Source organism: Cetorhinus maximus, chromosome 23 (genome assembly GCF_964194155.1).
Source record: "Cetorhinus maximus chromosome 23, sCetMax3.hap1.1, whole genome shotgun sequence".
Classification (NCBI taxonomy): domain Eukaryota; kingdom Metazoa; phylum Chordata; class Chondrichthyes; order Lamniformes; family Cetorhinidae; genus Cetorhinus; species Cetorhinus maximus.
Genome location: NC_135901.1, coordinates 37,005,755 through 37,020,193, shown reverse-complemented (window position 1 = coordinate 37,020,193; position 14,439 = coordinate 37,005,755). Strand labels below are relative to the sequence as shown.

The following is a 14,439-nucleotide window of genomic DNA, read 5'->3' as shown; positions in this document are numbered from 1 at the left end:
CTAACTGTGGCATTTTGTATATTACCAGTTTTAATCGCTCCACCATTAGTGACCATACCTTCAATATCCTCGAACCCAAGTTCTAAAATTCTGTCCTTACACCTCTCCCTCTGTCAACCACATTTTCCTCCTTTAAGACAATTGAGAATTATAAAAAGAGACCTTCTGTCAAAACTTTTTATCTTGTATTCATCAGGATAGATGCAAGAATACCAAATTTCAAAGATTATCAATTAGGCTCCTAATGTAGCCCACTTACACACGCTAGAAGCTACATATATTCATACACAGGGACCTGTCCTCTGCAGGCAGAAAGAACATGTCTAGGCATTGGGCCTTTTGTTAAATTAAACAAAAGCACAGGGTACGATAGCTCCCTGCTGTATTCTCCATACCACTGACCAGAGCTGACTGTCCAGCCAATCAGCACCCTTTTCTCATGCAGTATAAATTGTTGTTCCCTTTGAAATTTGGTATTCTTGTGTCTCTCCTGATAAGTGTAAATTGAAAAGCTTTGACAGCTTGTCCTTTTTTCAGTAATGCTCAAGTTCTGTACAACCAAGCGACTTTTTAAGACTGTCCTTAGAGCTCTTTGCCCCAGCTTTTGGTCACCTGCCCTAATATCTCTTTATGTGTCTGGGTGTCACACTTTGTTTTATAATTTTCCTGTGAAGCTCACTGGGATGATTTATGATGTTAATAGAAGTTGTTGTTGTTTCTGACTGTTACCCTGATCTCCTGTTTTACAACAACCCATTGATTTCACACCAAACTCTATCTCTGATTTACTGTCCCCCCTGCGGGTCATTCATCCGGGTCTGAAGCCTCTGTAAAGGTGGCGCCCACGCATGCGCTCTGCTGCTCATTCGCCCTATAAAGATGGCGGCCGTTACCTCGGGCCTATTTCCGGAAACAGGCCTCGGGCACCGTCCCACTTCGTGAAACGCGGGGCTCCTTATTGAGAGTTGTTGTGCAGACACCGTGAGTTTATGAAGCCTCCTAATCCAACCGCTGGCCCTATCTCTGATCATGGATGTATTTGGCTCTGGATCCTCACTCGGTGTTTCCTAGACTCGCATTTTAAATCTGCTCGCTCGAGCTCTCCCACCGCCTGTCTCCTCGGACTGCGCATGCTCCAACTCACGATGATTGACGGCGGACCTGTACCAATAGGAAGGGGGGGCTGGACGATCTCGTGGGAGCGGCTGGTCGGCCGACCAATCGGAATGAAAGGGGGGGGGGGAAGGGCCAGACAGGAAGTAAAGCATGCGCAGTTCCGCTCTTGGATTGGGATGAAGGCGGTCGGGTTGAAAGTCCAGTGCAGGAGAGGAATGGAGCCGGAGGGTGGACTGGGAGGATTCACAAACACCCGGTGTAGGACTCCAAACCCGGATTACAAACTCCCGGAGCCCAGTTTACACCGAGTGTTTGGAAACTCCTTTTACAGGGGTTTAGAAGGGGAGGATTTACACACAGAAAACTCAAACCCAGAGAAATGTTTGTTTCTTAATTTCTATCCTGGACCGACAGGAATGGATTTTTTCATAATCTCCTTTTTGCAAGATATTAAATGGGAAGGATTTTCAAAATCAAACCAAACATCACATCAAGATCTGACAGAGTTACTCGATTCATCAGGACCTGAATCTTTTTCCTATTCATTCAGGGGATAAGGGCTTCGCTGGCTGGGCCAGTATTTATTGCCCATCCCTAGTTGCCCTTGAGAAGGTGGTGGTGAGCTGCCTTCTCGAACTGCTGCAGTCCATGTGGTGTAGTTACACCCACTGTGCTGTTAGGAAGGGAGTTCCAGGATTTTGACCCAGCAAGTGAAGGAACGGTGATATATTTCCAAGTCAGAATGATGAGAGACTTGGAGGGGAACTTCCAGTTGGTGGTGTTCCCATCTACCTGCTGCCCTTTTACTTCTAGATGGTGGTGGTCGTGAGTTTGGAAGGTGCTGTCGAAGGAGCCTTTGTGAATTCCTGCAGTGCATCTTGTGGATGGGGTGCCAATCAAGTGGGCTGCTTTGTCCTGCAAGGTGTCAAGCTTCTTGAGAGTTGTGGGAACTGCACTCATTCAGGCAAGTGGGAGTATTCCATCACACTCTTGACTTGTGCCTTGTCGATGGTGGACAGGCTTTGGGGAGTCAGGAGGTGAGTTACTCATCGCAGGATTCCTAGTCTCTGACCTGCATTTTGGAAACTCCTTTTACCTCGGAAGACTGCAGTCATTCTCCAGTTAAGTAATACTCTGCTGTTTTCTTCTTCCTTCTTCCTGCCAAAGTGAACAACTTCACATTTTCCCACATTATGCTCCATCTGACATATTTTTGCCCACTCACTCAGCTTATCTATATCTGTCTCAGACTCCTTACATGTGACTCCAGACACACAATTGTGGTTGACTCTTAAATACCCTGTGAACAAGGGCAATTAGGGATGGGCAATAAATGCTAGCTTAGCGATGCCCACATCCCATGAATGAATTAAAAAATTGCAGTGTCTGGGAAAGATGTTGGGCAATGGGAGGGACAGGGGCAGGACAGGCAGAAGGCCCTCATTCCCTGATGGAACCATGCTGATTCTCTCTCGAGTGCTGACTAATTGTGTAAATAGAGGAAAAGCCATCCAAACACATCCATGTTCTCTTATTTCTGTTCATTTGTCAGCCTTCTGCAAATCTCCAATCAGAAATGGAACAAAAACTGAGCCAAGTTGGCGACATCATTTCATTCTGGTATTTGTCTCTCCTGAGGAGTCTGTCGCTCTCGTTGTATACGTGTGTGTGTGTTCCTCTGATCCCGATGGGGTGAACACATTTTTACCATCACAAACTTTATTCACATTAGTTGTGCAGCTTCATATTAAAATGTTACAGAGAAATATCAGGATGAAAGATGCAAGAGGAGTTTGTCCCTTTCTCTGTATAGACTACAACAACAACTTACATTTACATACAAACATACGAAATAGGATCAGAATTAGACTATTCAGCCCATCGAGCCTGCTCCGCCATTCTGTAAGATCAGGGCTAATCTGTCTGTATCACTGATTCCACATTCCCATCTACCCCCGATAACCTTTGATTCCCCTGCCTAATGAGAATCTTTCTACCTCTGCCTCAAAAATATTCGATGACCCCGCCTTCACCACCTTCTGAGGCAGAGGGTTCCAAAGTCACACGACCTTCTGAGAAAAAATATTCCCCTCATCTCTGTCCTAAAATGGCGACTCCTAATTTTAAAACAATGCCTCCTAGTCCTGGACTTACCCACATAGGGAAACATTCTTTCCACATCCACTTTGTCAATGCCGTTCAGGATCTTATATACTTCAATCAAGTCACCCCTCACTCTTCTAAACTCCAGTGGAAACAAGCCCAGCCTGTCCAGCCCATCCTCATAAGACAATTCATTTATTCCAGTTATCAACCTAGTAAACCTCCTCTGAACTGCGTTCAACACATTCACAGCCTTCCTTAAATAAGGAGAACAAAACTGCAAACAGTTTTAGAGGTGAGGTCTCACCAATGCCCTGTATAACTGAAGCATAACTGCTTACTTTTATGTTCAATCCTTTTGTCCTAAAGGATAGCATTCCATTAGCCTTCTTGATTACATGTTGTACCTGAATACTAACTTTTTGTGACTCATGCACTAGAACACCTAGATCCCCCTGCACCTCGGAATACTGCAGTCACTCTCCGTTTAAGTAATACTCTGTTTTTTTCTTCCTGCCAAAGTGAACAGCTTCACATTTTCCCACATTATATTCCATCCGCTATATTTTTGCCCACTCACTCAATTTATCTATATCTGTCTGCAAACTCCTTACATCTTCTTCACAACATACTTTCCTACCTATATTTCTGTCATCTGCAAATTTACCTACCATGCCTTCATTCCCCTCATCGAAGTCATTGATGTGAATTATAAAAAATCAAGGCCCCAGCACACTCCTGCAGGACTCCACTCATCACATCCTGCCAATCAAGCAAAGACCCATTCTGCCAGCCAGCCAATCTTCTGTCCAAGCTAATATGTTACCCTCCACACCATGAGCTCTTATTCTCTGAAATAACCTTTGATGTGGCACCTTACCCAATGCTTTCTTGAAGTCCAAGTACAGTACATGCCGAAATATTTATTAATTTCATCTGCCATCTCATTATCTACTATGAATTCCCCATTCTCACTCTCTGGTGCACCAACACTCACTTTACCTGCTCTTTTCCTGTTTAAATACCTGTGGAAAATCTTGCTGTCCATTTTTACATTTCTAGCTAGCTTCCTCTCATACACTAAATTTTTTCTCCTGATAAATCTTTTCGTCATTTTCTGCTGTTTTTGTTTTGAGATTCTGACCAATCATCTGACCTGCCACTCATCGTTGCATAGTGATATGCTTTTTCCTTAAGTTTGATGTTTCCCCTAACTTATTTAGTTAACCATGGATGGTGGGTCCGCCGTTTAGAACTTTTCTTTTCAGCAGGAATGGACTTATCCTGAGTATTCTGAAATATCCCCTTAAATACCTGCCGCTGCTTCTCTACTAATCAAGCCTCATATCCCAGTTCACTTCAGCCAGCTCAGATTTCATGCCCACATAGCTGCCCTTCTTAGGTCCACTCTTCTTCCTTTCAAACTGGATGTAAAATTCATTCATATTGTGGTCGCTGCTACCTAGGGGTACCTTTACCTTGAGGTCATTAATAAATCCTGTCACATTACACAATACCAAGTCTATTTTAACCTGCTCTCTGGTTGGTTCCAGAATGTGCTGCTCTACGAAACTATCTCAAAAGCATTCTATGAATTCCTCATCCAGGCTACTACTGTCAATCTGATTTTCCCAGTTTATACGTAATTAAAATCACCCATGATTATTTTTGTCCCTTTTTCACAAGCACCCAATATTCCTTCCTTATACTTTGCATACATTTGAGTTCCCATTAGGGAGCCTGTAGACCACTCCCACTCATGACTTCTTTCCCCTGGTATTCCTGATCTCCACCCAAACTGATTCTATATCCTGATCCCCCGAACCAAGGTAATCTCTAACTATTGCACAAGTGCCATCCTTGATTAACAGTGCTATCCCGCCACCTTTACCTAGCTTCCTATTCTTCTTGAAGGTCATATATCCCTCAATATTCAGGACCCAACCCTTGTCATCTTGCAGACAGGTCTCCGTAATGGCTATCAGATCATATTTATTTACTTCAATGTGCGCTATCAATTAATTTACTTTGTTATGAATGCTACACGCATTCAGATACAGAGCCTTTAGTTTTGTCCTTTTGTTATCTTTGTAACATCTAGCTTTGGTTCTTTGTTCATTCTTAGGTTTTTTCTCTGTCTCTTCCTGCCATTCTCCCACCCTCAATTCCACATTACTATTTTCCTCCCTTACCTCTAATCTTTGACATACCACATTTGATCCCTTGCCCCCACTATTTAGTTTAAAACTCTCTTTATTTCCCTAGTTAAGCAACTCGATAGAACATCAGTTGCAGCACGGTTCAGGTGTAGACCGTCACAACAGTACAGCTCCCACTTTCCCCAATATTGGTGCCAGTGCCCCACAAGCCAGAACCCACTTCTCCCAAACTAGTCTTTGAGCCACATGTTCATCTTTCTAATTTTATTAACACAATGCCAATTTGCACACAGCTCAAGTAATAATCAAGGAATTATAACCTTCGAGGTTCTGCATTTCAATTTAGTACCTGACTCCTCATGCCTGCTAAGCAGAATTCTTTCCTACTTCTACCTGTACCACCAGGACAACTGGACCTTCCCCCTCCCACTGCAGGTTCCTCTCCAACCCTGAGCAGATGCCCCAAAACCTGGCACTGGACAGGCAACAAAGCTGCCTGGACTCTCACTCTTTGCTACAGAGAACAGTGTCAATCCCCCTCACTATACTGTCCCCTGCATCCCTTTTTGATCCCCCCACCCCCCACTTGAATGGCTTCTTGTACCATGGTGCCATGGTCAGTTTGTTCATTCACCCTCCGGTCCCCTGTCTCATCCAAACAAGCTGCAAGAACCTCAAACCTCTTGGGAAATTGCAGAGGCTGACACTCCTGCACTCTGGGTCCCCTTACCTGCCTCACTCATTATCACACCCTCCAGTCCCTGAACACTGACTAAATCAATAATATTATCCTAAGTGGTGTGACTGCCTCCTGGTACAAGGCAGCCAGGTAACTTTTCCCCCGCCCTGATGTGTGGCAGACTCTGCAGCTCAGCCTCCAGCTCAACGACTCTCAGCCGAAGTTCCTCAAGCCACAACCACTTACTGCAGATGTGTTTGCCCTGGATCACAATGTTATCCAGGAGCACCCACATGCTGCAGCCTTCACACATCACCTGTCCTGCCACACTTGATGTGTTTCAAATAATTACCTAATTGTATTATTCATTATTTATGTTGCTTTTTTATATATTTTATTAAATTTATCTCCAATTTGTATACTATTTTAAATCTTAAGAATAGAATGGACCTTAACCACTCACCAGATACTCATGAAACAGCTAGCTCCTTTCCCTGTAGTAGAGCAAGAACCAATTCCTACAGCATGAAAAAGATAGTAAAAGGAAATGAACACCTCCTTCTCCTTCACCGAACTCCTCCTCACTAAACTCCAAATATGCACTCCGTTTCCTCACCTGCATGCATTTGCACCAAAGAGGTCTGTATTTATAGCCAACTGACCTGGGGCTAGAGTAATCAGATTCAACCAGTTAGCTAATAAACTACTCAGTTCTCACAGCAGAGAATGAGTCTAAGCCACAGGAAAACAACTGTGCCTGCTTACACAGTACTTTCCAGTTACTGCTAATGGAGTAAATGTTATTGGAGGTAGGCAGGAATGTGGAGTTGAGGTCACAATCAGGTCAGCCATGGTCTTAGTGATTGGCTGAGCAGACTCAAGGTGTCGAATGGCCTACTCTTGCTCTTAATTCGCATGTTTAATACAGCATGTTTAACACAAAGCTGATTTATTTGAATTTATTCAGAATATTAACCAGAATAATTTAGCTGCAGTTAATCAACATCAGCAGAAACAGATCCCAATGAGCATGGTTAAGTCCTGGATGTGACTAACAGCAAAATACAATCACTGTAGTTATTTGTGAACACACTGGTGTGTTAGCAGATGGGATGACTGAGTGAATCGCTTCCCACACTCGGAGCATGTGAACGGTTTCTCCCCAGTGTGAACTCGCTGATGTGTCAGCAGGTAGGATGACTGAGTGAATCCCTTCCCACATTCGGAGCAGGTGAACGGTCTCTCCCCAGTGTGAACTCGCTGGTGTACCAGCAGGATGGAGGACTGAGTGAACCTCTTCCCACACTTGGAGCAGGTGAATGGTCTCTCGCCAGTGTGAACTCGCTGGTGTACAATGAGGTTAGATGATCGCTTAAACCCAGTCCCACAGTGAGAGCACCGAAATGGTCTTTCATCACTGTGAACATGTTGATGGGACATCAGTTCCCCGGAACTTTTAAAGCACTTCCCGCAGTCTGGGCATTTAAAAGGTCTCTTGTCAGTGTGAACACGTTGATGCGACATCAGGTCTCTGGAACTTTTATAGCACTTTCCACAGCCTGGACATTTAAAAGGTCTCTCCCCACTGTGCGCTCGCTGATGTTTCAGCAAGTGGGATGACTGAGTGAACCGCTTTCCACACATAGAGCAGGTGAACAGCCTCTGCCCAGTGTGAATTCGCAGATGATTCAGCAGGTTGGATGAATTAATGAATCCCTTGCCACAGTCAGGGCAGATGAATGGCCTCTTCCCAGTGTGAACTCGCTGGTGTGTCAGCAGGTGGGAGGAGGTAGTGAATCCCTTCCCACACTCAGAGCAGATGAATGGTCTCTCCCCAGTGTGACTACGCCGATGTGTTTCCAGCACAGATGGGTAATTGAATCCTTTACCACAGTCCCTACATTTCCACGGTTTCTCACCAGTGTGACTGCAGTTATGTTCTGACAGGTCAGATGATCGGCTGAAGCCTTGTCCACACACAGAACACGTGTAAGCTTTCTCTCCACTGTGAATAGTGCTTTTTCCTTCCATGTTCAAAATCCAATAAACTGGGCGACTCCGTCTGGTGGTCCGATTGTGCTGTTTGGTTTCAGTTTCCTGACTGCAAATCCTCCTCTTCTAATACCCTGTGAAATTGATGTAAAACAGAAAAAAGGGAGTGAGAAAGAACCCACAAAAACACAAAGACAGGTTGTGAAATTGAGCTGAATGAATCTGGGAATTTGTGGGGCCGGCACGAGGAAAAAGTGACCATGAAAACTGCTGGATTGTCATAAAAACCCAACTGGTTCACTAATGTCCTTCAGGGAAGGAAACCTGCCACCCAGCCTGGGCCTCTGGCCTCAATGGGATAAGTGAGAGAGAGAGAGCGACAGGGAGTAGAGCCATGGGGTAAAGCAGTGGGCTTTTATATATCGACAACTCGACCAGAACTTTTGACAGAATCTCCCGAACCCTCAACCTCCAACCACCCCCTGGAAGGACCAGGGTAACAGGTGTATGTGACACACCATCATCTCCAAGTTCCCCTCCAAGTCACACACTGTCCTGGCTTGTCTGACATCCAGTACTGGATGAACAGAAATTTCCTCCATTTAAACATTGGGAAGACTGAAGCCATTGTCTTCAGCCCCCACAACAAACTCCACTCCTTATCCAAAAACAGAATTACCTGGAAAAACTCAGCAGGTCTGGCAGCATCGGTGGAGAAGAAAAGAGTTGACGTTTCGAGTCCAACATGACCCTTCAACAGAACTGAAGTATAGTTAGGAGAGGGGTGAAATATAAGCTGGTTTAAGGTGGGGGGCAGGGGGAGAGAAGTTGAGGGTAGGATGGTTGTGGGGACAAGCAAGCAGTGATAGGAGCAGATAATCAAAAGATGTCACAGACAAAAGAATCAAAGAGGTGTTGAAGGTGGTGATATTATCTAAGAAAAGTGCTAATTAAGAATGGATGGCAGGATACTCAAGGTACAGCTCTAGTGGGGGTGGGGTGGAAAGACTGACAGGGTATTGGTTGTAGATTTAAAAATAATGGAAATAGGTGGGAAAAGAAGAATCTATATAAATTATTGAAAAAAAAACAAACAAAAGGGAGGGGGAAGAAACGGGGGGGGGAGGGGGGAGGGAGTTTAAGATCTAAAGTTGTTGAATTCAATATTCAGCCTGGAAGGCTGTAAAGTGCCTAGTCGGAAGATGAGGTGCTGTTCCTCCAGTTTGCGTTGGGCTTCACTGGAACAATGCAGCAAGCCAAGGACAGACATGTGAGCAAGAGAGCAGGGTGGAGTGTTAAAATGGCAAGCGACAGGGAGGTTTGGGTCTTTCTTGCGGACAGACCGCAGGTGTTTTGCAAAGCGGTCGCCCAGTTTGCGTTTGGTCTCTCCAATGTAGAGGAGACCGCGTTGGGAGCAACGAATGCAGTAGACTAAGTTAGGGGAAATGCAAGTGAAATGCTGCTTCACTTGAAAGGAGTGTTTGGGCCCTTGGACGGTGAGGAGAGAGGAAGTGAAGGGGCAGGTGTTGTATCTTCTGTGTGGGCATGGGGAGGTGCCATAGGTGGGGGTTGAGGAGTAGGGGATGATGGAGGAGTGGACCAGGGTGTCCCGGAGAGAACGATCCCTACGGAATGCCACCAGGGGGGGTGAAGGGAAGATGTGTTTGGTGGTGGCATCATGCTGGAGTTGGCGGAAATGGCGGAGGATGATCCTTTGAATGCAGAGGCTGGTGGGGTGATAAGTGAGGACAAGGGGGACCCTATCATGTTTCTGGGAGGGAGGAGAAGGCGTGAGGGCGGATGCGCGGGAGATGGGCCGGACACAGTTGAGGGCCCTGTCAACAACCGTGGGTGGAAAACCTCGGTTAAGGAAGAAGGAGGACATGTCAGAGGAGCTGTTTTTGAAGGTAGCGTCATCAGAACAGATGCGATGGAGGCGAAGGAACTGAGAGAATGGGATGGAGTCCTTACAGGAAGCGGGGTGTGAGGAGCTGTAGTCGAGGTAGCTGTGGGAGTCGGTAGACTTGTAATGGATATTGGCGGACTGTCTATCATCAGAAATTGAGACAGAGAGGTCAAGGAAGGGAAGAGAAGCGTCAGAGACGGACCATGTGAAAATGATGGAGGGGTGGAGATTGGAAGCACCTCATCTTCCGACTAGGCACTTTACAGCCTTCCAGGCTGAATATTGAATTCAACAACTTTAGATCTTAAACTCCCCCTCCCCGCCCCCGTTTCTTCCCCCTCCCTTTTGTTTGTTTTTTTTTCAATAATTTATATAGATACTTCTTTTCCCACCTATTTCCATTATTTTTAAATCTACAACCAATACCCTGTCAGTCTTTCCACCCCACCCCCACTAGAGCTGTACCTTGAGTATCGTGCCATCCATTCTTAATTAGCACTTTTCTTAGATAATATCACCACCTTCAACACCGCTTTGATCCTTTTGTCTGTGACATCTTTTGATTATCTGCTCCTATCACTGCTTGCTTGTCCCCACAACCACCCCACCCTCAACTTCTCTCCCCCCCGCCCCCCCACCTTAAACCAGCTTATATTTCACCCCTCTCCTAACTATACTTCAGTTCTGTTGAAGGGTCATGTTGGACTCGAAACGTCAACTCTTTTCTTCTCCACCGATGCTGCCAGACCTGCTGAGTTTTTCCAGGTAATTCTGTTTTTGTTTCGGATTTTCAGCATCCGCAGTAGCTTTTTGTTTCCATTCCCTATCCACCGACTCCATCCCTCTCCCTGCCAACTGTCTGAGACTGAACCAGGCTGTTCACAACCATGGTGAAATATTTCACCCCAAGATGAGCTTCCAACCACAAATCCACATCATCACCAAGACCGCCTATTTCCACCTCAGTAACATCGCCCGACTCCACCCCAGTCTCAGCTCATCTGCTGCTGAAACTCTCATCCATTCCTTTGTTACCTCCAGAACGGACCTGACATCGACAAAAAAGCCGCAGCCGCCAAAGCGGTGCAAACGCGGGACCGGAAACTCCTTATTCGCGGTTTGAGGCCGACAACAAATATTTGTGCAGCTTCCCCGCCCGCTCCCGGGCTCCATTCTCCCTCCCCCACCTGCTGCCGATGTCACCCGACATTGACCCTCCCTGCAGCACTGGACTGCGCATGCTCCATTCAGAGCTTGGCACTGCGCATGTGCCAGGGAAGGCCCGTGTTGCGCATGCTCCAGTCACTGCCTGGGTCTGCGCCTGCTCGAGGGTCTCCCGCAGTGAGGATAGAGCATATTCTGCCTCCCGGTGAATGCTGGGTAACGGCAGCGCCATTGAGGAGCGATATTGTTGAATATCAGAATCATATTCTGAGGTCCGATTATGATTGCAGCTATAGATATAAAATTCTTAACTCAATATATACAACAACCAAGTGCACGGGAGGGGAATCTTTCCCTGGTCCCTACATGAGAGAGAAAGAGGGAAATGTGACAATGCCAACCGGCTGAATGTGGAGAAACCATTTCCTCTGTTGGGGAATCGAGAACAAGGGGACATCATCTTAAAGTTCGAACTTGGCCATTATACAGTGCAATCAAGCAGAGATTCTTCACATAAAGTGGAGTAGAAATGTGGAACTCTTTCCCCCAAAACGCTGTGGATACACAGGGTTAATTGGAGCTTTCATGATTGAGATTGATAGATTTTTGGCCAGGAAGCATTTCACCGGATATGGAATGAAGGCGTGTAAATGGTGCTCTGATACAGGTCAGCCCTGATTAAACTGAATGGGTGAGTAGATTTGAGGGGCTGAATGGCCTCCTCATGTTCTTAATTGTCTCGTGACACATTCAAATATGTCCCAGCACAATGAGATCCCACTGGGTCCCAGCACATGCTCAACAGGAAGCCCAGGTCAAGGAGAAACCCAACGTATCCACTCTGAGCCCAGCTTTCTGCTCCCTCTGTGTCCAGCACTGTCTGCAGCCCCTGTACACGGAAGTGGAATTTCAAAAGAAGGAAGGGACACGTCATGATTTTAAAGGTATTGGAAAGAATCAAAGGGGGTCACAGAAAGTTGGGGTCTTTCTTTATTCTCGGGGAATTGGACATCAGACTGTCTCCTGTCACTATGGATCTGCATTGTAGGGCTGGTATCATCTTTGAAAGAGCTGCCAATTAGTTCCACTCCCCTGCCCTTTTCCCCAGAACCCTGCAAACTTTAACTTTTAATTAGAGATCCAATTCATTTTAGAAAGTCATGATTGAATCTACTTCCATCTTTCAGGTAGTACATTCCACATCGTAACTCACTGAGTAACTCATTGTTTCCACTTCTCTCTGTATGTTTGCCAATTATTTGAAGTGATTTGTTTACTTGTTCACCTTTTGTTAATCACATTTTCCGAGTGGATTCAGATTTAATTCTGAACCAGGTTTGTAGGCGTGATGCTCCTTTCACACATCGAAGGTGGGAGAGAAGCTGTGGGAAACACAACATGGACATTTTTAGAGAAATCAAAGGCACGACACGCTCTGTGTTTGAAACGAAGCTGATTTATTTGACCCATATCACAACGTGAAATTCCCACCATTTTGTGGGCGGTCTTTTTATTTCCTATCACTCAGTCAATTTCATACCCATGCTGCCTCCGCCCCGTGGGCTTTAACTTTGCTGACAAGCCTGTTACATGGCACCTTATCAAACCCCTTTTAGAAGTTCATGTGCACATCTACCGTATTACTCACATCATCCTTCTCTATTAACTCATCAAAAACTCAAGCAAGTCCATTCAACCTGATTTGCTTTAAGAAATCCATGCTGGCCTTTCTTAATTCATCCACATTTATCCAAATGACTGTTAATTTTGCCCTGAATCGCCACTTATAAATCCTTTCCCACACGGAGGTTAAACTGAATCATCTGTCAGTGTTGGGCTGATCCTTCCATTTAAGATTAATAAGGATTTAATATTAGTGCCAGGAAGTGTGAGGAAAACCTGGGAAGTGATGAAATTGTAACTACATTTAAAGACACTGATGACTGATAAATAGCTCAATAATTAATCATGGATCAAGAAATAAACTACAAATAAGAAATTAATGTATGAATTACTTTGTTAATCAGCGTAATCAGTCACTGTGTCGGCCTTGTACAAAATGGAAATATTTTGGAGGCTTAAAATCTGCGATAAAATCAGTAAACACTGGAAACTCTCAGCAGGTCTGGAAGAATCTGGGGAGAGAGAAACAGAATTAATGTTTCAGGCCTGTGAGCGAGTGAAAGGTGGGAGGTGGGAAGAAGAACACAAGGAAAGGTCTGTGAAAGGCTACAGGGCTGGAGAGATTAACTGACAGAAGCTTTCATGATGCGAGATCAAAGGGAGTGGTAATGGGACTAGTAAAATACAAAAGATGTGTCTCTACGAGGTGAATGGCACGTTAGCAATCGTCTGAATGTAAAGTAAAGAAAATAAAGAGCGGAATGAGAGAGGAAAACAAAGACACAAAGAAACAAGAAACAAAATGGGGCCAGAGATTAGGACATGAAATTGTTGAACTTCAGGATTAAAGAGTCCCCTTTTCACGTTGTAATAAACTATTAAATTTCCAACTAACCCCAGTTCAGAACTGTCACGTTAACTCTGTTCCTCTCTCCACAGATGCAGGCCTGACCTGCTAAGGATTTCCAGCATTTTCAGTTTCATGTCGGGATTGTGGAATGTGACAGTTTTTAAAGATTGAGATTGTCCCAAATTAATTAGTCACATCGGTAACAACTGTCTCGGCGTCATGGCACTCCAGTCTCACCGTTTTATATTCGGGTCTGGGGATAATGTTCACTGTTTTATATTCCGGTCTGGGGATAATGTTCAGTGTTTTATATTCGGGTCTGGGGTAACGTTCACTGTTTTATATTCGGGTCTGGGGATAATGTTCACTGTTTTATATTCGGGCCTGAGGGATAATGTTCACTTTTGTATTTGGGTCTGAGGGATAATGTTCACTCTCTTATATTCGGGTCTGGGGGATAATGTTCACTGTTTTATATTCGGGGATGGTGGAATAATGTTCACTGTTTTATTTTTGGGGATGGTGGAATAATGTTCACTCTCTTATATTCCAGTCTAGGGGATAATGTTTGCTGTTTTAGATTCGGGTCTGGGGGGTAATGTTCACTGTTTTCTATTCGGGTCTGGGAGATAATGTCCACTGTTTTATATTCGGGTCTGGGGAATAGTATTCAATGTTTTATATTCGGGTCTAGTGATAATGTTCGCTGTTTTATATTCGGGTCTGGTGATAATGTTCGCTGATTTATATTCGGGTCTGAGGGATAATGTTCAGTTTTATATTCGTGTCTGGGGGATAATGTTTACTGTTTTATTTTCGGGTCTGGGGGATAATGTTCACTGTTTTA

At 44.9% G+C, this 14,439-nt stretch overlaps 2 protein-coding genes and 1 long non-coding RNA gene across 3 annotated transcripts in view; 1 reads left to right on the top strand and 2 right to left on the bottom strand.

The window, feature by feature from the left end:
• Positions 1 to 14,439, bottom strand: part of LOC144697569 (uncharacterized) — a 721,063-nt gene that overhangs the window by 523,273 nt on the left and 183,351 nt on the right. The gene's annotated exons all lie outside the window — the stretch shown is intronic.
• Positions 1 to 14,439, top strand: part of LOC144697492 (uncharacterized) — a 756,645-nt gene that overhangs the window by 567,254 nt on the left and 174,952 nt on the right. The gene's annotated exons all lie outside the window — the stretch shown is intronic.
• Positions 1 to 14,439, bottom strand: part of LOC144698483 (uncharacterized) — a 169,472-nt gene that overhangs the window by 3,417 nt on the left and 151,616 nt on the right. Inside the window, exon 3 of the mRNA XM_078570424.1 lies at positions 7,138 to 8,119. Coding sequence (XP_078426550.1) covers positions 7,138 to 8,119 — 982 coding nt within the window. The remainder of the gene's footprint in view (positions 1 to 7,137; positions 8,120 to 14,439) is intronic.